This window comes from Carcharodon carcharias, chromosome 2, assembly GCF_017639515.1.
Source record: "Carcharodon carcharias isolate sCarCar2 chromosome 2, sCarCar2.pri, whole genome shotgun sequence".
NCBI classification, from domain to species: Eukaryota; Metazoa; Chordata; class Chondrichthyes; order Lamniformes; family Lamnidae; genus Carcharodon; species Carcharodon carcharias.
The window spans coordinates 124748418-124775239 of record NC_054468.1 but is presented as its reverse complement, the minus strand read 5'-3'; the positions used below and the strand labels follow the sequence as shown (position 1 = coordinate 124775239).

Below are 26822 nucleotides of genomic sequence, written 5' to 3'. Positions count from 1 at the left end.
TACATTCCAATAAGAACAAAAAAGGTAGGGGAATTATAAAGCCAAGGCTCCTAATGATGAGGGAGACAGAGAATATCATGAAACGACAAAAAAAAAGGAGGATATATGATACATGCCAAGTAAATTCTTCAAATGAAACCAAATTTAATATTTGAGAGGGGAAGTGAGGAGGAAAATAAATGGGAGAGAGAGAGAATGAGAATAAAATGGCAGTTAACATAAAGGGGAGCCCAAAAATATTCTACTAGAATATGAATAGCAAGCAGGTGGTATGGTGGGGGGGGTTGAAGAAGAGGCCTTTCAGTGGCAAAGAAAGCAATATATGCTTAGAGGCACAGGGCAAGGCTAGAATACTTAATCTGTACTTTGTATTGGTGTTTAACAAGGAAGAGGATGTGGATATCTGCAAAAAGAAAGATGGTAGAGGTAATGGATGGGGTGGAACATTGATAGTTAGTTTTTACAGTGCATCCTGCCTATGTTTAGCGTGGAAGGTCACCTTGCCTGGATGGCTTGCATCTTAAGTTGCTAAGAGAAGTTGGAGTGGAGATAATGGAGGGCTTGCCACAATCTTCAAATCTTACCTAGATATGGGGAAATGCCAGAAGATTAGAGTGGCAGATGTGACACCCTTATTCAAGAAAAAGTGGTAGACAATGTACTCCCCAAAGTTCAGTGCTGGGACCACATGGCATTGGAATAGAGTAAAATTTAAAAATTTGCCCATGATACCAAGCTTGGAGGAGTGGCAAACAATGAGGATGGTACAAATCAAATGGAAAAGGACATGGATGTGTTAGTAAAATGGGAAAACAAGTGGTAGATGGAATTTAATACAAGGAAGTGTGAGGTGAAGCAACTACTCAGTGACACAGATATAAAGAGTCTGCATGGACGGGTGGTGGTGGGGGGTGCCTGTAGGTGCATGTGCATAGATCTTTGAAAACAGCAGGACTTTGTGGCAGCCTTCTATCTCATAAGACGATGATTTGCGCCATGGTAGTCAACTCTGTATTAAGCATTGACTGATGTGGTTCAGGAACACCACTCTGGCATAGCAGTCTCTGCCGCATTTGCTACAGATTAGGACAGTGGGCTGAGAACGTGCACAATTCGCTGGCCTCTATTTTCTCCAGGCCCTCTTCTTAGCCAGCTGAGTATTTCATTTTGGCTCCCTGCTTCCCATGCCCTTCCAAACAGTCAGCTTTCAGAGGTCACAGCTGTGAGCGACTGTCTCCCTGTTGGCAGTATCAATATCCGCCATCTTCATATTTCGCCTGCAGGTGTCCTTGTTGCAGCGAAATGGGCACCCAGGAGGTCATGACTCAGTGGTAGCTCACCGCACAGAAGGTGTGTGGATACAGCCATCATCCATCTGATGAATGTGGCCGAGCCAAAGCTGACGTCGTTGGCTTAGCAATGAGTGTATGCTGATGGAATCAGGAGACTCCAGGGCCTCTGAGTTAATGACCTTGCCCTGTCAAGAGAGGCTGATGATATGTTTAAGACAGAAAAGGTAGAAACTGTTCAGCCTTTTCTCCTGCCTAGTATATGTTATCCAGGTCTCACCAGTGTAAAGGAATGCAGTGAAGATGCAGGCTTGGCGGACTCAGGGTTTGCTGTTCTCGGTCAGATTGCTGTTGTTCCACACTCTCTTACTCAGCTTAGAAATAACAGCTGCAGCTTTTACAATTCATGTGTTGATTTCAGCATCAAATGACAGAAACCGCTGCTTGTGGAGCTTGGATATGTGAAACTAACAACCTCCAGCATCACACTGTCAATGCTGATAGATAGGGGGGACAACATCCTGGACCATGACATTTGTCTTCCTGATGCTGATGATGAAACTAAATTCTACAGGCACGTCCATTTGCCGCTGAAGGTGTTACTCAGTATGGAATGTCATAACATCAGTGCAGAGTAACAGCAGACTTGGTGCACCTTTGTCTTGGATTTCAGGCAAGAAAGGCTGAACAGTTCTGTCAGTTCTGGTTTGTAAGTAGGCACCATCTGTCAACGGCCTGAAGGTACATGACAGCAGCAAAGAAAAAGAATGTGCCAAACAGCACTGGCACCAGAACACAATCCTGTTTGAAATAGAAAGAGAAAATGCTGGAAAATCTCAGCAGGTCTGACAGCATCTGTGGAGAGAGAGAAAAAGAGAGTTAACATTTCGAATCTGTATGACTCTTCAATGCTGGAAAGGACTCTGCATTCATAAGGACTCAAAATGTTAACGGTTTCTCTCTCCACAGATGCTATCAGACCTGCTGAGTTTTTCCAGCATTTTCTATTTTTATTTCAGATTTCCAGCGTCTGCAGTATTGTGCTTTTACAACCCTGTTTGAACCCACTGAGGATCTTGGAATTCTGACGTTGTCCTGTCAAATCTGACCTCACCCATCATGCTGTCATGGAAGGAGGAGATCACATAATTCAGATTCAGTGGGCAGCCAATTTTCTCCAGCAGCTTAAATAGACCGCCTCAGTTCACATGGTCAAACGCCTTGGTGCGATCGATGAAGGTAATATATAGTGGTCTCCTTTGCTCACAGCATTTCTCTTGAAGCTGCCAAACCGAGGAGGACATGTCAATCGTAGATCTTCCAGTTCTGAAACCACACGGATTCAGGGTAGATGCAGTTCAGCCAGGATCTGCAGTCTGAGAAGGGCAACATGAGCAAATACTTCTCCCATGATTCTCAACAGTTGTTGCAGTCGCTCCAGTCACCCTTGTTCTTATACAGGTTCACAATATTTGCATCCTGGGACACTGCATCCTTCCTCAAACAGAGACAGAGAAGCTCATTCAGACAATTACAGAAGTGCCAGTTTCCTGTGCTTGATGAGTTCAGTGGGCATAGCATCAATACTGAGGCTTTGCCCATGACAAGCAAGTCAATAGCTTTATTGAGAAAGTGGCTTGCAAAGCAATTGGGACCTTGGTTTCATAAATAGAGATATTGATTACAAAAGCTGGGAAACTATGCTGAACCTTTATAAAGGTCCAGTTATGGCCACAACTAGAGCATTGCATACAGTTCTGGTCACAACACTTTAGGACAGATGTAAGGGTCCATGAGGGGGTGGGGCAGATTTACTACAACAGTTTCAGTAACAAGCAATTTTAGCTACATGATTAGGTTGAAGAAGTTGGGGTTGTTTTGCTAGGGGCAAGGGAGATTGAGGGGAGATTTGAAGGAGGAGTACTAGATTGCGACAGATTTAGATCAAGTTGACGAAGAAAAGCTGTTTCCAATAGCTGATGGTGAAAGGGAAAAAAAAAGATACAGATTTATGGCCTGGGGCAACAGATAGACAAGGGGGAGATGTGAGGAAGAACTTTTTGTTTTACACAAAAGAGGCAATGACTGGACCCTGTTGCCTGCAAAGGTGGTGGAAAGGAAATGGGATGGGTACTTGAGGATGAGGGGGATAGAGCAGGTTAATGTCAATGAATGCATTGGTCTTGAGAGTAAGCATGCACTCAAAAGGGATGAATGGCCTTTTTCTGTGCCATAATAACTCTGTCTATGCTTGAGTACAAAGCCTTGGACTGTATTCAGTCACAGATGAGTGAGAAATTAAAAGTTAAATTGCTGGTTGATATTTGCATTTACAAGAAGGGCACAGTCAATTCGGACTAAGGGTACACTGAGGATGTCAGATTGCCGTGTAACATACTGGATAAGATACGGGGGACAGAGGGGCATTGGATGAGAAACTAATACATTAAACTTCTAAAGTTACATGTAGATTGAACAGCCCTAGCAGATGAGTGTGTATGTCAGGCCAACTGCAGAACAAAAGGATAAATCAAAACAAGTTGCTATTGCACACTCACCAACTCTGCTTAAAGGGGCAATAACAGGAAGTAACATGTCATTCTCAGCTAGACAATCTCAAAGACAAAGTCTCTTTTTAAAAGAGGAAATATTAAAATATAAATGCTTTAGAAGTATATCAACATAGACTGAAACACACAAGCTGCATTACGCTTGCCTTTAGCTCCTTCAGAACATGTTCCCTGGGTGGCAAATGCACAGCCCTTAAAGAGTTCAACACCTTATCTAACCACAGACCAAATTCATCCAGCTGATTCCTTAAATCAGAGTATCGCTGGCCATCTCCTTCCAACCTAAGAAAGAGAAAATAACAGAATTGTTAGCAACTGCAGAATCAAGGAGCTGGGCACAATTTGTTCTGCTGACATCTACATACAGCTTAGAAACAAAAGAATGTTAATTCTGGGAACTCATGGCAGCGTTGAAACTCAGATTTAAGACATTTCCAGTCGACTGCCTTCTCTTTCCAAGTCACTGGTGCTGGTTGATTGTTATTTCAACATAATAAATTAGATCTTTTGTATCAAAGTGAAAATTGAGTTTTATCCCGGCAGCTGTAGAGATGATTGAATAGAAAGGTTTCCAGCAAAATTTCACACTGACCAATGGTCATACTGTGAAGCAAAGTTTCCACCACAATTTCTCTCAGGGTGCACTGCAATAATCACTCATTATCCACCCTTCAAACATTTGCCATACTAAAGGATGCTCATTTACCTTTGGTGCCGATCTTTGACTTCTGCAGAAATTGCTCTCCAGCGTTTATTCAATCCACTGAGCTTCTCCTGCAGGAGACATCCATCTGCTGTTGAAAGTTCGCGTATTATGTCTGTGCCAGAGGCATTTAATGTTATATACACTGGCTGGTGGCTGCTGAGACCTTCTTCCAGTTCCTATCAGGGAAACAACAGCATTGTTGCAGAAATGATACAGGTCATGGACCACCTCCCACTTTATCCAACAGAGTTGATCACTAATTCACCAACAATACAATTTTACCCAAAACAAAATGAGGTGCCAACCTAGTGAAGCTACAACACAGGATTACATGCACGCTAAAAAGAAAAGGAAGCATGTTACAGACAGAGCTAAGTGATTCTGCAACATCAGATCAGATCAAATGTGCATTCTTGGCACATCCAATCATGAGTGGTAGTGGGCAATTGAACAACTAATGGGAAGAGGAGGTTCCACAAACATCCCCATCTTATATTAAAGGAGGAGCCCAGCACATCAATCCAAAAGACAAGGCTGAAGCATTCGCAACCATCTAAGCAGATGATCCATTTTCCCGAGCTTCCCAGAACAGCAGATGTCAATCTTCAACCAATTCAATTCATTCCACGCGACACCAAGAAATGGCTGAAGGCACTGGATACAGCAAAGGCTACAGGCCCCAACAACATCCTGGCAACACTGCTGAAGATCTGTGTTCCAGAACTAGCTACGTCCCAAGGCAAGATATTCCAGTACAGCTACAACACTGGCACCTAACCAACAACATGGAAGATTGCCCAGGTATATCTTGTCCACAAAAAAGGAGGACAAATCTAATCTGGTCAATAACCGCCCCATCAGTTATTCTTAATTATCAGCAAAATGATGGAAGATGCCATCAACAGTGCTATGAAGCGATAATTACTCAGCAACAATTTGCTCACCAGTACTCAGTTGGAGTCCTGTCAGGGCCAGTCAGTTGCTGACTTTACTATAGCTTTGGTCCAAGCATAGAAAAAAAGGAAGTAGGTCATTCAGCCCTTCAAGCCTGTTCCGCCATTCAATATGATCATGGTTGATCCTCCATCTCAATGCCATTCTCTCACACTCTTGCCATACTCCTTGATGCCTTGAATCTAGAAAGCTATTTCCTTCGTAAATATATTCAGTGACTTGGCCTCCACAGCCCTTTGTGGTAGAGAATTCCACAGGTTCACCACTCTCAGTGAAGAAGTTTTTCCTCATCTCAATCCTAAATGGCCTACCCTGCATCCTGAGACTGTGACCCCTTGTTCTAGAACCCCCCCAGCCAGAGGAAACATTATCCCTGCATCCTGTCTGTCTAGCCCTGTCAGAATTTTATACATTTCAATGAGATCCCCTTTCATTCTTCTAAACTCCAGTGAATACAGATCTAGTCAGCCCAATCTCTCCTCATACGACAATCCTGCCATCCCAGGAATCAGTCTGGTGATTCTTCGCTGTATTCCCTCTATGGCAAGTATATCCTTTCTTAGGTAAGGAGACCAAAACTGCACAAAATGTTCCAGGTGTGGTCTCTCCAAGGCCCCAGATAGCTGCAATAAGACATCTTTGCTCCTGTGCTCAAGTCCTCTCACAATGAAGGCCAACATACCATTTGCCTTCTTAAGTGCTTGCTGCAGCTGCATGTTTGCTTTCAGTGATTGGTGTACAAGGACACCCAGGTCCCTTGGTACATTAACATTTCCCAATCTATCTCCAATTAAATAATACTGCCATTGTTTTCCTCCCAAAAAAAGTGGATAACTTCACACTTATCCTCATTATACCGCATCTGCCATGTGTTTACCCACTCACTCAACTTGTCTGGATCGCCTTGAAGCCTCTTAACATCCTCCTCACCGCTCACATTTCCACCTAGTTTCATGTCATCAGCAAACTTGGAAATATTATATTTAGTTTCCTCACCCAAATCATTGGTATATATTGCGAATAACTGGGATCCAAGCACTAATCCCTGCTGTACCCCAGTAGTCACCACCTGCCATTCTGAAAAATACCCATTTATTCCTACTGTTTCCTGTCTAACTAATTCTCAATCCATGCCAATATATTACCCCCAATCCCATGTGCTTTAATGTTGCACACTAAACTCTTATGTGGGACTTTATCAAAAGCTTTCTGAAAATCCAAATGTACCACATCCATTGGTTCTCCCTTATCTATTCTGCTATTTGCATCCTCAAAAAACTCTAGAAGTTTGTCAAACACGGTTTCCCTTTCATAAATCCATGTTGACTTTGTTTAATCCCATTGATTCTTTCTAAGCGTCCTGTTATCACATCCTTTATAATAGCATTTTCCCTACCACAGATGTTATTGCTGTGGATCTGGAGTAACGTGTAGGCTTGACCAGGTAAAGACAGCAGATTTCCTTCCCTAAAGGACACTAGTGAACCAGATAGGTTTTTACAACAATGGATGAGAGTTGTCAAGGTAACCATTACTGAAACTATCTTTCAAATCCAGATTTTATTAATAGAATGTAAATTCTACCAGCTACTATGGTGAGATTTGAACCCATGCTCCCAGGGCATCAGCCCAAGCCTCAGCATTACTGGTCCAATGAGAGTGCCACTACACCATCTCCCCTTACATGGTAATAGAACTGAATTCCAGAGATGAGGTGAGCGACTGACCTTGACATCAAGGAAGCATTTGACCAAGTATGACATCAGCAAGATTGAAATCAATAGGAATCAAGGGAAAATTCTTCACTGGTTGGAATCATACACAGCACAAAGGAAGATAGTTGTGGTTGTTGGAGGCTAATCACCTCAGCCCCAGGATATCACTGCAGGAGTTCCTCAGGGTAGCATCCTAGGTCCAAACATCTTACACATGAATTAGGAGGAGTAGGCCACTTGGACCTTAAAGCCTGCTCCACCATTCAATAAGATCATGGCTGATCTGATTGTAACCTCCAGTCTGAACCCCCGCCGACCCCCGATAACCTTTCACCTCCTTGCTAATCAAGAATCTATCTTGCTCTGTCTTAAAAATATTCCAAGACTCTGCTTCCACTGCCTTTTGAGGCAGTGCCAGACTCACGATCCTCAGAGAAAAAAAATTCTCCTTATCTCACTGAGATCCTGAAAGCAGATTTCAGGGAGTTAAGAAGCAGGACCTCAAGAGCAATAATCTCAGGGTTACTCCCAGTGTCATGTGCTAGTGAACATAAGAATAGGAAGATTGAGCAGTTCAACATGTGACTGGAGAAATAGAGTAGGAAGGAGGGCTTTAGATTTCTGAGGCATTGGGGCCGGTTCTGGGGCAGGTGGGACCTGTACAAGGCAGACGGGTTAGACCTTAACAGGGCTGGGACTAGTGCCCTCATGTGGCGGTTTACTGGTGCTGTTGGGGAGGGTTTAAACTAGATTGGCAGGGGATGGGAACCTGGTGGTGGGGTGGGGGTGGGGGTTGTGGATTCAGAGTGTAGAGGAGAAAATCTGGCAATGGGAAGTAGTGAAGTATCAAGCGATAATGAGGATATTTCAGAGAGTTGCATCAAGATAGATAAAATACTTGGAGAGTTTGATAGAATTAGAGTAGGCAACAGTAAGTCGTTAGATGGGGTCAGAATAAGCAGGAAAGTAAAAAAGCCTGAATCAGGGTTAATGTGCATGTATGTGAATGCACGGAGTGTGATTAATGAGATTGGTGAACTGCAGGCACAGGTTGACAAATGGAATTATGATATTATTGCTATAACAGAGACCTGGTTCACAGAAGGGCAGGCGTTAAATATTCCTGGGTACAAGGTGTTTAGGAGAAACAGGAAAAGGAGAAAAGTGGTTGTGGGGGGGCAGGGTGGGTGTGAGTGACAATATTGGTTAAAGATAGCATTAGAGAACTGGAGAGAGAGAATGTTCCAGAGGGGTCAAGGACAGAATCTCTCTGGCTAGAGGTAAGGAATAGGAAAGGTGCAAAACATTGATTGGTGTATTATATAGACCACGAACTAGCGGAAGGGATGTGGAGAATCAAATTTGCAAAGAAATTACAGAGAGGTGCAAGAGTCATAAAGTAATCATAATATGGGGGACTTCAATTATCCAAATATAGACTGGAATAGGAATAGTGCAAAAGGGCAAGAAGGGTGAGAGTTCTTGGAATGTGTTCATGATAATTTTCTGCAGCAGTATGTTTCTAGTTCAATGAGAGGACATGCACTTTTGGACCTGGTTCTGGGGCATAAGTTGGTCCAAGTGGATTAAATATCAGTGGGCGAGCCTCTAGGGGACAGTGGCCATTGTATCATAAGGTTTAGGTTAATCATGGAAAAAGACGGAGAACAATCCAGAGCAGGGATAATTAATGGGGGGAAGCCAACTTCGATGGGATGAGAATGCGTCTGAGTCGAGTGAGTTGGAATCAAATTTTGGCAGAAAAAACAGTGGCTGAACAATGGGCCGTGTTCAAAGAAAATGTATTGCAGGCAATGTCAAGGTATACTTCCTTGAAGGGGAAAGATAGGGCAGATAAATCCAGAGCACCCTGGATGACAAGAGAGATAGAGGTGAAGATGAAAGGAAGAAGTGCACATAAGACAGATGTCAGGCAGAGAATACAATGGAGAATCAGGCTGAATATAGAAGGACTAGAGGGGAAGTGTAAAATACCAATAAGGAAAAAAAGAAGACAGGATGAAAAGAGGCTACCAGCAAACATAAAAGGGAATCCCAAGGTCTTCTATAAGCATGTAGATAATAAAAGGCTGGTAAAAGAAAGAGTAGGGCTGAGAGAGGAGGTAACTGGTACACTAGAAGAATTTACAATTAAGGAGGTGGTGTTAGAAAGGTTACCTTTACTTAAAATAGATAAGGTACCAGAACTGGATGAGATGCATCCAAGGGTACTGAGGGAAGAGAGTGTGGAAATTCCAGAGGCACTGGTGATAATCTATCAGTCTTCCTAAGACACAGGGGAGGTGTCAGAGGACTGGAGAACTATGAATGTTACACCCTTGTTCAAAAAGGGGTGCAATGATAAAGCTGGCAACTACAGGCCAGTCAGGTTGACCTCAATGGTAGGGAAATTTCTGGAAATTATAGTACGGGATAAAATCAATGATCGCTATGAGAAGTGCAGGATAATTGAGGAAAGCCAGCATGGGTTCATCAAGGGAAAATCGTGTTTAACTAACTTGCAGGAGTTTTTTGAGGAGGTAACAGAGAAGGTTGGCAAAGGAAGTGTTGTTGATGTGGTGTCGATGAATTTTCAAAAGGAATTTAATACAGTGCCACACAACAGACTTGCGAGCAAAATTCTAGCTCATGGAATAAAAGGGAAAGCAGGCACTTGGATAAGCAATTGGCTGAACGACAGGAAAGAGAGAGTAATGATAAATGGTGGTTTTTCAGATTGGAGGAAGGTTTGTAGTAGAGTTCCTCAGGGATCAGTGTTGGGACCCTAGCTCTTCCTGGTACATATAAATGAGCTAGGCTATGGTGTTCAGGGCATGATTTCAAAATTTGCAGGTGATACAAAGATTGGAAATATTGTCAACTGTGATGGAGATAGCCTTGAACTTCAAAAGGACATAGACATGTTGATAGATTGAGCAGACAAGTGGCAGATGAAGTTCAATGCAGAGAAGTGTGAGGTTGTTTGTTTTGGCAGGAAAGATATGGTGAGACAGTATAAAATAAAGAGCGAGCCTCTAAAGGAGGTACAGAAACACAGGGGCCGCGATGTATATGTTCATAGGTCATTGAAGATGGCAGGGCTTGTTGAGAGAGCAGTTAATAAAGCATAATGTCTTAGGTTTTATTAATTGGGGCATTGAGTACAAGAGTAAGGAGTCATGTTGAACTTGTATAAGACACTTGTTAGGCCTCATCTGGAATACAGCGTCCAGTTCTGGGTGCCATACTTTAAGAAAGATGTGAGGGCATTGGAGAGAGTACAGAGGAGATTCACAAGAATAATTCCCAGGATGAAGAACTGTAGCTATGAGAATGGATTGGAAAGGTTGGGACTGTTTTCCTTGGAGAAAAGAAGGTTGAGGGGAGAAATGATATAGGTATTCAAGATCCGGAGGGATATCGACAGGGCAAATAGTGAGAAAATGTTCCCACTCAAGAGAGCATCAAGAACTAGAGGGCGCAGATTCAAAATAATTGGCAAAAGGCGTAAAAGTGGGGTGAGGAAAATTTTTTTCAGCAGAGTGTGGTTGGAGTCTAGAACAAACTTCCTGAAAGGGTGGTGGAGGCAGGTTCGATCGAGGTGTTCGAAAGGAAATTGGATTGCTACCTGAAAAGAGAGAATGTGCAAGGTTATGGACCAAGGCAGGGGATTGGGACTAGGTGGAATGCTCTTTCAGAGAGCCAGTGCAGACTCGATGGGCCGAATAGCCTCCTTCTGCACTGTAAAGATACTATGAAATAAACAACCCCTTATTTTTAAATAACAGCCCCTAGTTCTAGATTCTCCCACAAGAGGAAACATTTTTTCCACATCCACCCTGTCAAGGCCCCTCAGGATCTTAAAGGTTTCAATCAAGTTGCCTCTTACTCTTCTAAAGTCCAGCATGAGGCCGGGGCGGTGGGGCATGAGAGATTAATGTGCACTCCTTCATCCGCAGACAAAAGCACCAAAGGAACATGATATCCACAGCTTAAGTATCTGCCCCTAACCAACTGAGCGAATACCCTCACTCACACCAACAGAAATTTTCACTGTCTCCCCCACACCAACAGACACCATCACCTAAGTGAGACATATGCCATTCCCTTCAGTGGCACATTCCCCCCAGCTCACAGCCCAAGACAACCTTTCCCCTTAGCGGAGGTGTCAGCAACCAGGGAGCATAGATTTAAGGTAAGGGGCAGGAGGATTAGAGGGGATTTGAGGAAAAGTGCTCATCTAAATGTTTCTTAAATGTTGAGGATTCCTGCCTCTACCACCCCCTCAGGCAGGAACCCTCAACATTTAAGAAGCATTTAGATGAGCACTTGAAACGTCATAGCATACAGGGCTATGGGCCAAGTGCTGGAAAATGGGGTTAGAATAGATAGGTGCTTGATGGTTGGCACATACATAATGGGCTGAAGGGCCCGTTTCTGTGCTGTATAACTCTATGACTCTAAGGAGGAAAGTCTTTAAAAAAGAGGGAATATAAAAGGATTTGGCTGATCAGACTTTCTGTTGATCAAAAAGCAAAATAAAGTGGATACTGAAAATCCTCAGAAGATCTGGCAGCATCTGTGGAGAAAAACTTATCAGGTCATGACCTTTCATCAGAACTGGGAAATGTTAGAGATGTAATAAGTTTTAAGGAGGTGAAATGGTTGGGGGTGGGGGGGGGGGGGTGGAAAAGAGTGGTCACTTGGTTTTGCTGCACCATTCAATAACAAGCCAGCAAAGAACAACCTCTGTTTCCACACAAACCCTAGGTAACGGCAGGTATATTCGTTCTTTTAGACACGTGAATAGAATGAATGACAAACTCACCTGTTGGTGAATTCTCGCTTTCTCCAAATCCAGACTACCATTTTGACCTCGGGCACCAGGCAGTAACTGTTCAGCTTCCATCACCCATTGATTCAGGTCATTCAAATCACAGTGAAAGCGTCTCCATTCCTCCACAGCCTTATCAAAACAGCTGCCGAAAAGACAGAAAATCCACATTTGAGTGCTATATTCATTGCCACTTTACTCACTATCCAAGTAGCCACCACCTGATGCATGCAACAGGATTTCCTCAGACAGTATCTATATTGCTGCATTAGGAAATGGAGAATACGGCATTGACTCACAGGGACAAAAGGCCTCCTTTTGTGGCATAAATGATTCTAATATGTGCCTTATTTACCTGTAGAAACCTGTTTTACCTGTAAAAATCCTCACATTCAGCCAGCACTCAAGAGCCAATGTCAGTAACTTGTATTTATTTAGAGCCTTTATTGTAAGAAAATGTCCCAAGGCGCTTGACAGGAGCATTATAAAGCAAAATTTGACACCGAGCCACATGACATAAGAGGCAGGTGACCAAAAGCTTGGTCACAGAGGTAGGTTTAAAAAGTATTTTAAAGGAGGAGAGGGTAAAGAGGCAAGGAGATTTATAGAAGGTATTCCAGAGCTTGGGGCCTGGGCAGCTGAAGGCTCAGCTACCAATGGTGGAGAGCTCAAAAGCAGGGATGCCCAACAGGCCAGAATTAGAGGAGTGCAGATCTTTGCAGGCTTGTAGGGCTTCAGGAGATTAGAGATAGGGAGGGGCGAGGCCAATGGAGTGATTTGAAAACAAGGATGATAATTTTAACATAAAAGCATTGCTTCACTAGGAGCCAATATAAATCAGCAAGCACAAGGTTGATGGGTGAATGGGACTTCAAGTTTGTTAGTAGTACATGGGCCACAAACCTGGAGTGCTTTGGATAGTAAAGCCTAGAGATAACAAAGGCATGGATGAGGGTTTCAGCAGAAGAGAAGCTGGGGCAGGGGCAGTGTTGTCTGATGTTACAAAGGGGGAAATATGCAGTCTTAGTGATGGATTTGGGATTGGAAGCTTATCTCGCTGTCAAACATGACACCAAAGTTGCAAATGGTCTGATTCAGTCTCTGTTAGTTGCCAGGGAACTGAGTTATTGCAGGGGCTGAGGACGTTGGCATCAGTCTTTCCAATATTTAGTTTAAGGAAATTTCTGTACTGGATGCCCAACAAGCAGTCTGATTATTTAAAGACAATGGAGGGGTCAAGGGAAGTGATGGTGGTCCGGAAGAGCAAGGAGCAATAGTTTACCTTTGTTACAGTTACATAGGATAACAAATACATTTCATCCAAATCTAAGATGTGCATCCCAGTTTAGGCCAGAGTTGGATTCTGTGCATAGAGTTTAGGAAATTATTGGATAGGTATAAAAAATAATTCGAAAGTATTATGATCTCAGCTAAGGTTACCCCTGGACATGCCTGATCCCAGATGGAACCCAGCTTGATAGATCCTAACAGTATAAATTTCATCACATTTCTACTTCTCTTTAGCTCTGAAGAAGGGACATACAGACTGGAAACATTAACTCTTTTTCTCACAGATGCCGTTAGACCTGAGTTTTGAGCATTTTCTGTTTATGTTTGATTTCTAGCATCTGCAGTATTTTGCTTTTATCCTAACTTATTTGTTTGTTTAGATACGTGGAGAGTAGCTACTGCTGAACAGAGTCACGAGTCAGCTGATGATCTTAACAAAAGAATAAAACATTTATTGAAGGAAAGATTAGCTATATTACAATATTCTTTCCTCACACATACCTTTGTAGATATGTACAGATTTGTAAGGATGACACAAGTTACAATAGATATTATACTTTAATGTCCACAGTAACTATACAGTCCATGTAAATCAATAGGCAACCTGTGGTCAGACACACCATACTCTGAAACCAAGTGACAGATGCCATGGATCTCTCCTCAACTGCCACCAGATGCTTGTCACATTATGAGACAACCAGTCTCACTGAGCTTCATCTCTTACACAAGGGTTTCCAATCTCCACTCTCCAAGAATTTGGCTTGGAATCTTCTCCCAAGCCAAAGCTTTCCCACAGACACCTTCCGCAAGGGTTCACCTCCAGGGTTTCGAACTCATCTTCCGACATTCCTCTTCTCTGGGTCACCACACGCATTCAAGCCATCTTCCAAACACTCTGGCTCAGCCGTAAACAGTACACCACTACTTCACATGCCCAAAGCAAAGAGTTACAGGCTTTCAGCTGACTCTTTGGGCTTTCTTGCCTCTTGTAAGTTATTCTCGCTTTAAATCTGCTTTCTGCAGCTTTTGTCTCTTTAAATCTGAAGCTTGGAGCCTTCCTCTATTCCTTACTCAGCTTCACTTAACAGGGCCTTTTTTAAGTTCCTTCCTTCCTTTGGCTAGCAGGTCTTCTTGGGGCTTCTCCCGTTCCACTCCTCTGGATTTTTGGTGGTCTTCTTTAGCTTGGGGAGGCTGTCCCCCTTTGCTCCAGTCTTTCCTGGCAGCTAATTTCAACCAAGTTTAGCTTGGGACTGGCAATCTGCTCCTTCCAGGTTCTTCCTGGCAGCTATCTTCAAAACCTGAACTCCAACAGTTTCCAAAACCAAACTGCTGTTTCTCTTCTTGTGTCTGTGTCTATGGGAGAGACCTACATCGCTAGAACCATGTTGCTAGGCAACAGCCCAATTCTTCTACTCGTTTGTTTACTTCAGCTGCAACAGTGGTTAAAAGCCTCATTAGAAATGCAGGTACTTTATTAAAGTGAAACTAAAACTCAATTTGACCTTTCTTAACACAGATACAGAAATACAAATCAAACTTAAACTCATTCCTAACACCTACAAATACCAACATCATTTACTTAAACCATCTCTATTTCCTAACAAAGGGTGCAGTGTAAATTCACTGGGATGCTACCATGAGATAGGAAGTCACAGTTCAGCAGGGGAGCTCGAAAACATTGGGCTTTTCTCCAACTCTTTAGTCCTAATATTTAATTTGTGCCCCTGACATTTGACACTGTGAAGAGTGAATTAGTTTAGAATGATATTTGCCAATTACCTTCAGAGTTTCAATTACGTCTCAAAGTTTCCGCTTCTTCAAAGGAAACAAATCAAACTTTTTCAACATGTCCTCAGTTTAAGCTCTCAACTTTTGGTATCATCTTCGTTACCAGTCAGTACCAACATAAACTAAATATTCTAACAGGTGGAGCCCTTTTCCCTCCTTTTTCAAAGCACAAAATCCATCTCTGCCTCTCTTCAGTTCCGAAGAAGCGTCATATTGAACTCAAAACATTAACTTCACAGATGGTGCCAGACCCGCTGAGTTTTCCCAGTTTTTTTTTTATTATTTTAGATCTCCAGCAGCTGCAGTATTTTGCTTTTATTCCAATTTTATTTTGGACATTTTCTTTCCATGTCAACTGACCCACCACAGATCTCTCTCCTGATCAGTACTGTCTTATTTAACACACACTAAAACCTCTAGATCTCTCTCTCCTGATCAGTGGACAGTACAATAGTTTTATTTTAACACTCACTGCCTGTTTTGTTTCCTTGTTCCCATGCTAAATTTTTCCAGAGTATCCATATCCCATAAGATTTCAAACTTATTGGCCCTGTTACCCTCAAAATACAATTGCACTATTCCTGCCTTTTTTTTATTTGTTCACGGGATGTGGGCAGCACTAGCTAGGCCATCATTTATTGCACATTTCTAAATGCTCTCCAGAAGATGATGGTGAGCCACCTTCCTGAACCACTGCAGTCCATGTGGTGTAGGTACACTTACAGTGCTGTTAGGGAGGGAGTTCCAGGATTCTGCGACAGTGAAGCAACAGCAATATAGTTCCAAGTAAGGATGGTACATGCTTGAAGGGGAACTTCCAGGTGTTGGTGTTCCCATGCATCTGATGCCCTTGTCCTTCTAGATGGTAGAGGTCACAGGTTTGGAAGATGCTGTCATAGCAGCCTTGGTAAGTTGCTGAAGCGTATCTTGTAAACGGTACACACTGCTGGCATTGTGCCAATGGTGGAGAGAATGAATAGTTAAGGTGGTGGATGGGGTGCCAATTAAGCAGGCTGCTTTGTCCTGCAGGGTGTTGAGCTTCGAGTGTTCTTGGAGCTATACCCATCCAGACAAATAGAGAGTATTCCATCACGCTCCTGACCTGTGTTTTGTAGATAATGGACAGACTATGGGGAGCCAGATGAGTTAATCGCAGCAGGGTTCCCAGCCTCTGGCCTGCTCTTGCAGCCATAATATTTATATGGCTGGTCGAGTTCAGCTTCTGGAGAATGGGAACCCCCAGGATGTTGATAGTGGGGGATTCAGCAATGGTAATGGTATTGAATGTCAAGGGGGGCATGGATGGATTCTCTCTTGCTGGAGATGATCATTGCTTGGCACTTGTGTGGCATGTATGTTACTTGCCACTTATCAGCCCAAGCCTGGATATTGTCCCGGTCTTGCTGCATATGAACACAGACTGCTTCAGTATCTGAGGAGTTAGGAGCTGTGAATGATGCTGAATATTGTGCAATCATCAGCGAATATCCCCATGAACCTTATAAATGGAGTGAAAGTCATTGATAACCATCTTCAGCTGCTTCAGGTCTAGGACACTACCCTGAAGATCTCCTGCAGTGATGTCCTGGGATTGAGATGATTGACCTCCATCAACCACAACTATCTTCCTTTGTGCTAGGTATGACTCCGACCAGTGGAGTGTGTTCCCCGATTCCCAATGGCTCCAGTTTTCCTCAGACTGCTTGATGCCACACGATCAAATGCTGCATTGATGTCAAGGGTGGTAACTCACTTCACCCCTTGAGCTCAGCTCTTTTATCCACGTTTGGACCAAGGCTGTGGCTGAGGTCACAAGCTGAGTGGCCCTGGCCGAACACAAACTGCATCCAATCCACTCAGCCTATTTTGGCATTAACCCCTCCAAATTGCTGTTCAGTTTATTACAAATGGAGCCCATGTTATGTCAACAAGGAGCCTACATGCTCTGTGCTTTGAATTGATTTTCTTAATAGGTTAAATGTTATGGCTGATAATTGAAAATATAAATTGCTATTGCAGTTTTCTGCTAGCAATGTCAATCAGAATAAAACTAAGATTGATTAGGAGCCAGCAAGTGAATTCTAAAAGTGTAAATTTTCTCCAGCAGGTAAGCCACAAAACACTTGAAAAGTTCACCAACAGTTTGCTGCTTGACAGTAATAAATTCAAGCTCACTTTTAGAAGCTGATATTTTTCCCTTCTCCAGACCAAGGGCATTGACACCAACACCTTTTCAAATGGCACCAACTGGTGTAGTCTGCATTTGGACCACCTTCTCTCCATATGTCTCAGTAGCAAAAAACAATTGAACCATTAATCAAGTTTTCGTTTCTTTTACCAAAGATTCTGTTGTAATTTTTTATTACAGTATCCATGCAGCACCCAGACATTAGGGCAATATAAAAGTAAATCTGCTGACCCCCTGCCAACAATGATATTAGTTCCATACCTTTTGCGATCATTGTACATCCTGTTCACTCGATCCCATTCTGCATGGAGCTGTGTCAGTGTGTCTCCTATTTGGACAGCCTCAGCTGCAGAAGCTTCGAGGAGGGCGTCAGGCTGATTCTCGTGAATGTCCTCAATTTGCTCTCCAAGTTTCTCCAGCATATCCTTTATATTCTGCAAGAGATGCAAGTGTTCAGTTAACTTGGACACCACTGGATGGCTGGCTGTCACTGAAGGGGTGACATTTAGAAAACCAAAATGCACTGGGCAATCCAAACATTGCAACCTTATCTATCAATGGCTGAAATAAAAGCTAGATTACCTCTCGCAAATCACAATCTGTCCAAAATATACTCTTCGATAACAGGCCTAGACAACCATCTACAGCTAAGCAATGTGCAATTTCCCAAGCTCATTCTTCTGATCATTCACCTATGCTTTAGCGATTTACCTGATAGCAAACAAACCTACAACCTCTGAATTCAATCACTATACTAAATGAACTAGCAAGGCCCAATAACCTGGAGTACAACTGAAACTTCTCAGGACAACAGGAATCTGATCATGCACCAAAAATACAACATCAATGCTGTGCTGAGATTTTTAAATTTTTATTTATGTTTTTCACAGAATGTGGGCATTGCTGGCGAGCCAGCATTTATTGCCCATTCCTAATTGCTGCCTTCTTGAACCGCTGCAGTTCATGTGGTGTAGGTACACACACATTTCTGTTAGGAAGGAGTTCCAGGGTTTTAACCCACCGACAGCGAAGAAACAGTAACACACACATACTTTTGAACAAAAAGGTTGACACACAAAATCCTCAGGAATGACAGTTAGCCACTCACTCCCAAGGCTTGAATGGGGTATTAAAAAGTAGACATCAGCAGCTCAAGTAAATTCAACCTCACACCATCCTTGTGACCATTCCCACCCCAACACATCCCCAATTTCTTGCTCACTTCCACTGTTTTACCACTGGGTCTGTGTATTGGGAGTTAGCAACAGCTCCAGTCAACCCAATCTCACCCATCCTCATGGCCAATCTCTCCTCTCCTTGTGAAGAAGTGTCTGGCCAACAAGATCAAATGGCGACAGTTAAAGCAAGTTACAACTAATAAGCCCACATCCTACCATAGTACAATGTCACACCAATCCAATAAACTACCAGTTGTCTTAAATATCTTAAAGATTGGTAGTTTCGTTAAAGACACTGACAATTCCAATAGTTTTTATAAAAGCAATCTGAAAGCCATTAGGCGGCATATATATCACAGTTACACTGCACACTTGGCCCTAGTACAGCATGATATTTGGTGTCATTAGTAAGACCACCAAGAGGTGACTTTGAGCTGGAAGTATTACTTACCAGCTGTAGCATTAAGTACAGATTCTGCAATGTCTATTTTATACATTAGTAAAACAAAGTTTAAAAACTAAATCTGCTTTAATTTCTAATGTTGATGATCCTATCCAGTCAATTCTTTTGCTATACATTAAAATTGGCAGTGAGCAGACTTCCATGGATATATTTTAAACACACACAAGTTGAGCTCTGCCTTCATTGGAGTCATTTGAACAGACAATACAATCAAGCTGTCCAATCACATTGCCTTCAAGGGTTTTTTTAAATATATGTCTCCTGTCAATTTCAATTCTGGAATTTCTGTTATCAGTGATTCCTCTCCCGGTGTTAAGTTAGTTTTGCACAGACCGGCAGCAGACTTGCTCACCCGGGGAAAACTCTGCAGCTGATCCACATAACTGAGAATTCACTGTGAAGAAACACCATCTACTGGCTTCCATCCTACCAGAACCTGAATTAAAGACAGACAAATATATAAACACTTTCAAAAATGCTCCTTATATGCCTGCTGCACTATAACCAAGGTTTCTAGAAACTGACAGGTCAATGCCAAATTCTGCAGCAGCTTAAGCCGTAGCAAATTCTGTAGCAGCAGAACACACCTCTGTGGCACTTACATGCGAATTAGAAACAGGAGAAAGCCATTCGGCCCCTTGAGCCTGCTCAGCCATTCAATAGGATCATGGCTGATCTGACTGTAACCTCCACTCCACATTCCTGACTACCCCGATAACCTGTCACCCTCTTGTTTATCAAGAATCTAACTCTGACTTTAAAATATTCAAAGACTCTGCTTCCACTGCCTTTTGAGAGAGTTCTAAAGACTCTCTCCTGTCAGAAAAAATTTTTCTTCATCTCTGTCTTAAATAAGCGCCCCCTTATTTTTAAACAGTGACCCCTACTTCTAGGTTTCTCCCACAAGAAGAAACATCCTCTCTATATCCACTCTGTTAAGATCCCTCAGAATCTTAAAGGTTTCAATCAAGTCGCCTCTTACTCTTCTAAGTGCCAGTGGATACAAGACTAACCTATCCAACCTTTCCTCATAAGACAACCCACACATTCCTGGTATTAGTCTAGTAAACCTTCTCTGAACTGCTTCTAACGCATTTACATCCTTCCTTAAATAAGGAGACCAAGTATCGATAGCCAAAGTGCAACTACAGTAACTTATCAATCTTAAAAAAACACTATATAAAGAGACACACAAGGCTTCAGTATTAACTAAATTTACTCTAAAAATTGACCATCATTTACATCTCTCCCACCCACAACTTCCACAGCTTGGAACAAATTCCGAGGAAATATCTACTGAGGGAATTTCTGGCTCAGAGTACAAAAACTCCAATAGGATATTAGGGTGTACTTCAGGGAAATTTAGACATCACATTGCAAAATTCTTGAAAGCAACTTCAAACTGTAGCACTAAAACCCATGAACAGCTCATTCTATGGACTTCTGGTAAAGGTACCACTCAATGAAGTATCAAGCTATACAGGCTCATCGTGTCCAGCACATTCCTCCACTCTTGTTCCTGCAGTCCTGTAAAATTTTCCCCCTCAAGTATCTATCCAATTCTCTTTTGAAAGTTACTACTGTTCTGTTCCCATCGCCCTTTCAGGAAGTGTACCTCACAACTTCTACCACCATTTTACCTACAATTTATAAAAAACAACACAGGCCAGAAATCCCAGTTTCAGTCCCTGATCTGTCCTGAATTAGTTGATCTCAAATCGGACAGCTTTTATGATACAATTAGATTAGAAAGGAAGGAAAAAAATCAAGCATCTGCATGCATGTTAGGGGAAAAATATATTAAAAACTTACTTGAACTCAAACTGCCTGCAATTTTTATTATACCTGCCTCACTCAGATCAAGTTACCAATTACAAATCATTGTGGGCCAATTTTCCGCAGATTTCTATTTAAATGTTATGCTTCAGCCACATTCCAACAAAGTAACACCAGAATGTCCGCATTTTGGATCATTTTAGAGCAACATTTTTGAACTGAACAAAACAGGTGAGACCTGAATAACCATTCCAAGAGATCTGGACTTGTAGTTCCAGAGTGAGGTTAAATTTGCTGGTTATTGCTCGGGAAAGTACCAATATACTTTCTTTAAAAGGTGGAGCTGTGAATTCGAACTTGAAAACGGTAGACCTCATTTATATTCAAATGTGAAACCAGAAATGAGTTATAACCAAAGTCCTCACGCCATACTGGCGAAAAAAAGTTTAATATCGCATAATGGTTTCAACAAAAGCCATTAATCCACGACTACCTGACCCTCCCTCTCAGCCAGAGTACCTTGCTTTTAATAGACTAGTTAGTGAATACAATGGCACCTAGGGGCCCCATGTAATGTTAAATCTATATTCCCATTAGCTTTTTATATTTCAAGTTGCCAACAGACCTTGACATTCTGATTTAGCCATGAATGAGTCACCAGCACGAAGAGCAACCCCTTCCAAACCTCCAGGTTTAAAATCAGAAAAGCCAAGAACAAACAAAGCTCAAGTGGATTGTGCTACCTGGATTTGGAAGCCACGTTTGAGACACTGAAACCCATAGGCACTTTCTGACCATATTTAACTTCAAATCAGCCTCCTCTTCTGTCAGTTATGAAATGTAGCTGAATTTTCCATGTGACCTATGCCCTCACATGCAGATTTTTCAAAGGTGCACTTTACTATGAGAACAGACCAAAAAGCATAACGTATGGTTAGGATTAAACCACTTACAAAGAGGAGCGAATATGTTTTCCTGACCAAGGCAATTCTGTTATTCATAATAAGAGGTTATGGTGGGAGAATTAATCCAGGCTGATCATTTGGTTCAAGCTGGTATATTTTCAAGACAACTCCTCAGTGCTACTGACTTCCAAGTAGCTTCCACACAGTGTTCCAGCTGTATCTTTTTATTCTATTTAGATGGGATAATCAATGCCCATCACCTACTTACCCAGCAATTGTCTTTAACAAAGTGATTGCCATATTGACAAATTCAACTATGGAGCACTTCAATACTCACAGTAGCAGCCCTTTCCCTTCAGAGCATCCAGAATAAATGGTAACACATTGTTTAACCCAATAGGCTAAAGTTGTAACATTTAAGGTTGGACTAGGCAACAAAACCCGACAGACTAAAGTTGTAACATTTACAGTTGGACATGGCAACAAAACAGAACAGTTTTTCCACTAACATGGCTCCTATTTGTGACTAGGAACCTATGGAACTTCTATCCTCTATTCTATCCGTTTTGCAGAAAATAAATGAAAAGAAAGATGCTCAGCACAAAAACGTCTTTCAGCTTTCACTGCATTAGGATTGCGACATAAGAAATGTACTGATTTTTCTGTCCATTTTCCGCATCAAGTTCCATTTTCAGTTTGCATTGTCCTGAAGGTACAACTAACCAAAAAGTGTTACCACAGGGATCAAGGCTTTCTATCAAGGTCACTTAACTTTGACACCAGTCAACAACCAATATCCTACCCCATGTGGAATCCTATCAATTGAGCTAAAATTACACAATGAAAAGTGTCATTAAAGCACACAAGCTATTGCCACACGACAATTACCGACATCCAAACTATGTCTTCACAGCTGAGAGTGCAATTAATGCCTCACAGTACTGACATTGCAGATTTCAAACAATCCCCCAACGCAGAAAGAAGAGGTAAAAAAACCACTTTCATGCCTTTGATAAAGAGCTTCAAGTACAGATTGCTTTTCTTGGCTGCTTTCAACAGGACTGGAATTGACAATAAATCACAGATTAAAAGCTACCTCATTGAAAATGTAGTTGTTATCAATTAGAAATAAACCAGTCATTATAAAATTGAGATTGACTAGCACCAATACACATCAAGGTTTTTCTCAGCATGTCCCAAATTCCTGCTTTTTCCATCTGGGGCAATTAAAAGCCCTCTTTTTGCATTCAGCTCAGTCCTTCAACTTTCACCAACTCAATTTATCATTTCCTTTGTCTGTGTGCAGGTATTATTTTCTCTCTTCTCCAGTTTGTTTCTTCAAATATATTCTCTGAATCTGTTTTTTTAATCTCCTCTGATAACCAAATCATCCCGCCCTCAATCAGGAGCCTGATTCCTTGCACATCATCAAATATTTCAGCTTTGAGTTACCAAATCCAATCCAAGTACCTCACAACTTTTGCTACCACCATTTCACCTACAATTTATAAAAAACACACTAACTTGAATAAAAGTTTCCTTATTTTTCACAATACCTATCCTCAATCATGAAACTATAATTAAAATATTTGATATAATTTTGATTTGGGTTCCATGCCACGGCTGTATACTTTAAAACTGAGAGAAAAGACAGCAAACCAGCAAAATTAAAACTATATTGATTTATTTTCATGCACAAGGTCCTACAATCAGTAAATGAGAGCATAAAATCATAGAATGATACTGCACAAAAGGAGTCAATTTGGCTCATCGTGTCTAGCACATTCCTCCACTCTTGTTCCTGCAGTCCTGTAAAATTTTCCCCCTCAAGTATCTATCCAATTCTCTTTTGAAAGTTCTGTTCTCTTTTGAAAGTCAGGAAGTGGATTCCAGATTGCAACTTAAGAAAAATGTTTTCCTCATCTCCCCTCTGGTTCTTTTGTCAACTAACTTAAATTTGCATCCTCTGGTTAACAACCCTTCTGCCATTAGAAGCAGTTTCTCATTGTTTACTCTGTCAAAACTCAAGATTTTGAACATTTCCATCAAATCTCCTCTGCTCCAAGAACAATCCTACCTTCTCCTATGATAAATAACTAGCTAATCTATTAAAAAGTGTTTATAAAATGAATTACCACAACCTAGCAAATTTCCTGCAGCATTGCTCAGCTAGTTAGTTTTATACCACAGCTGTCACAGTATGTGGCACACAACATATTGCGTATTTCAGGGCAGTTCTGCCCTGTCCACAGTGTTATATCATCTAATACAGGTCTGTGTTACTACATTAATTCAATGTTTGGTGATTAAATTTCATCATATGGCTCATTCATAAACATAAGCATCAACAAACCACTTTTCCAGTACATCCAACACACCTTTAGGGAATCTTCCTGACTTGAGAAGTCCTCATATTTCCCATTGTTCAATTCTGGTGCATTCAGTACTAGCTCAACATCAGCCAAAGCAAGCAATGCCTTGTTAATGTCCAAAAGATAATCTGATGGGAAATACTGCGATGCCATCCCTGTACTGGTGGCGTAATGCCCAGCAATAACTCGGGCTTCCTGAGGAGAGAGAGACAGCAGAATCAAGTTGACTTCTAAGTAGTAACCAGCAATGGCCAAATTCTGGATTCCTCAGTCAGTAGTGCTGCCTGCTTTGCAAACTCACATTTGCATTACATTTTCAGAAAAGCAGTGAAATACCACCAACAATCCCAATTCAAATGTTAGTAGGATGCTAGTTCTGCATTTTAAAATAAATTAATCTTTGCTTTAACAGTTTGAAGTTTATAAAATTTATAGAAACAAACTTACTGGATTCTTCAAATGCAGTGGTTGATAAGTGGAAAACTGGGTCTCTATTTGACACCAACGTTTTTCCACATTGATGCTGTCCTTTCCTGGAGAGGCACTATAATGTCCCAGAACTTGGCCCTTCTTTGTTAAGATATTGAAGTCCTCCCTCCGCTGTTCAAATTCTAGGGTCAGTTCCTGGAAAGAAAAAGCACATTTTGAGACATCTCTGGATTATCTTGTACTATTTTCACACAACAATGTTACTTAGTGAATAAACTAAGATCAACAATAATCAGCAGCTCCATGCTTTTAGTCCTAATTAATATCTATTGAAAATCTTAACATTTTTTTGGGGAGGAAGTATCCTGTATTACTTCAAAAGAAACCACAAGGAACAAACCAAAAGACAGAAATTAAAAGCAGCTTGATTTTATTACCTGTAATCTCTTCTCGTCTTTTGAGCTACAAGAGTCCAACAGTTGTCGCTCAATGTCATCCAGCCACTTCTGAAACTGGCTTTCCTCTCTCTTGTACTGGTACCACCCAGGTGACAGCTCTCCTACTTGCTCCTTCTGTGTTAACTTTGCTTCCTAAATGCCAGAGCAAAAAATATGTCTTCAACCCTAAATGAGTTCCTCCCACAGTAGCTAAAGATAAATTTATTTGGGCAGCCAGATTACATGGCAGCAACTTGGGAACTGCTTACAAAGATTGATCTCTGCCCACAGATAATGATGTGGTTAATACCAGGGCTACAAACTGCTCTAAACACTCCAGCCACTCATACCTTAACAAAGGCATGCTTTGTCTGTAGAAGGATCAGTTTTTTGTGGATTTGCTTCCGTCTTCCATCATCATCGGTCAGCTGCAGCAGCCGCTCTCCTTTCTGTAACATCTCCTCCACATCCGCTTCCTCTTCATCCACCTAGAAAAGTAAATTCTTAAGTAGAAAGCAGACAAGACAGACCATGCAACCACATACATATCCCAATGCTCACAAACATGCCCACTTACACCCACACGCAAACATACACACGTCTACCCAAGTGCATTCACATGTGCCCCCATAAATACAGATACATGAACAAACCCACATGCACATATACAACCTGGAATCGGAAAACACTTCTGTGTTTAGATCCTAATATAAATAGCGCAAGGACCTAATACATACAACTTATATTTTTACTATGTCTTTAAAGCAGAATAAGTTCTGAGGAACTTTGCACAGGAAGAAAGAAGAAGCTAAGTCTTTGCAGGACACTAGGGAAAGGTAAACAAAGGCTAGTTTGAAGGTCCTGTGTAAAGCGCCTCGGATTTTTTTTTAGAAACATAGGCCAGAACTTTATATACAGCATGCAGGGGCAGGCCCGACACACTGGAGCCTAAAACGATGCACGATGACGTCGGGCATGCATTCCAACGTCACCGTGCACCATCGCAATATTTCGGAAGGCAGGAACGCTATGAGGACGGAGGCGCATCCGCCATTAATTAACAGGCCAGTTAAAGCCCTTGAAGCACCAATTGAAATCGATTTTGCACAGCCCTTGCGATTTTCAGGGCGTCACACGGGCACAATGGGCAGGCCACCTTTTCAAAAGCCTCATCCACGGGCGGGATAAGAGGGGTGAGTGGGCTCGCTAATGCGAGTTGTTAGTACTTTAGATTATAACTTACTGCTACTTGCTTGTGCGAGTAAGACAACTTCATTTCGCTTCAGAGCTGCTATTACAGAAATAACAGGCTTCAATTCAGGACTCCAGTCATAACACTTGAGGCCTTCCAGGTATCGGACAGCCTTCCCTTATCCTGGGAATGGGAATTGTGCTCTCTGCTGGAGGCACCTTCTCTGAAGAGGAAGGGAGGGCCAGAAGGAGGAGGAGGAGGCCAGGTGTCCAAGTGCAGCCTCCAGGGGAGGGACCTGTGGGAGGGGAGGCGCAGGCACAAGGGGCGCAGGGCCAGCAGGAAGTCAAAGGCAGAAGGGGCTGCAGAAGATGCCACTATCCTGCTGCCAGGGTTTACAGATAGCGATGCAGTACCTCAATATGTCCTGGATTCAATGCCAAAGGAGGCTCCGCCTCTCAAGGGAGACCGTGACCTCCATCTGTTAGATGATTGGCCGGCCCTGAGATCAGCTCCAACTGTGTGGGTGGACCCCCCACGCCAGTGGTGCTGAAGGTCATGGTAGCCCTCAACTTCTATGCCTCCGGCTCTTTCCAGGGGTCAGTGGGTGATCCTTGTGGAGTCTCCCAATCAGCTGTCCACAGTTGTGTCAAGCTGGTGACAGACACTCTATTCAGGCATGCACTGACTTTCATCACTACCGTACGGACGAGGCCAGCCAAGCAGAGCGAGCCAGAGG

General features: G+C 42.2%; 1 protein-coding gene across 8 annotated transcripts in view; it reads right to left on the bottom strand.

Moving 5' to 3' along the window:
* utrn (utrophin) overlaps positions 1 to 26822 on the bottom strand; it is a 664110-nt gene that overhangs the window by 393824 nt on the left and 243464 nt on the right. For all 8 annotated transcript variants that reach the window (XM_041182782.1, XM_041182783.1, XM_041182789.1 and 5 more), the window contains 8 exons: positions 25245 to 25382; positions 24895 to 25047; positions 24476 to 24652; positions 24035 to 24223; positions 17596 to 17768; positions 12063 to 12213; positions 4566 to 4741; positions 4006 to 4141 (listed from right to left, as the gene is read on the bottom strand). In XM_041182782.1, coding sequence (XP_041038716.1) covers positions 4006 to 4141; positions 4566 to 4741; positions 12063 to 12213; positions 17596 to 17768; positions 24035 to 24223; positions 24476 to 24652; positions 24895 to 25047; positions 25245 to 25382 — 1293 coding nt within the window. The remainder of the gene's footprint in view (positions 1 to 4005; positions 4142 to 4565; positions 4742 to 12062; positions 12214 to 17595; positions 17769 to 24034; positions 24224 to 24475; positions 24653 to 24894; positions 25048 to 25244; positions 25383 to 26822) is intronic.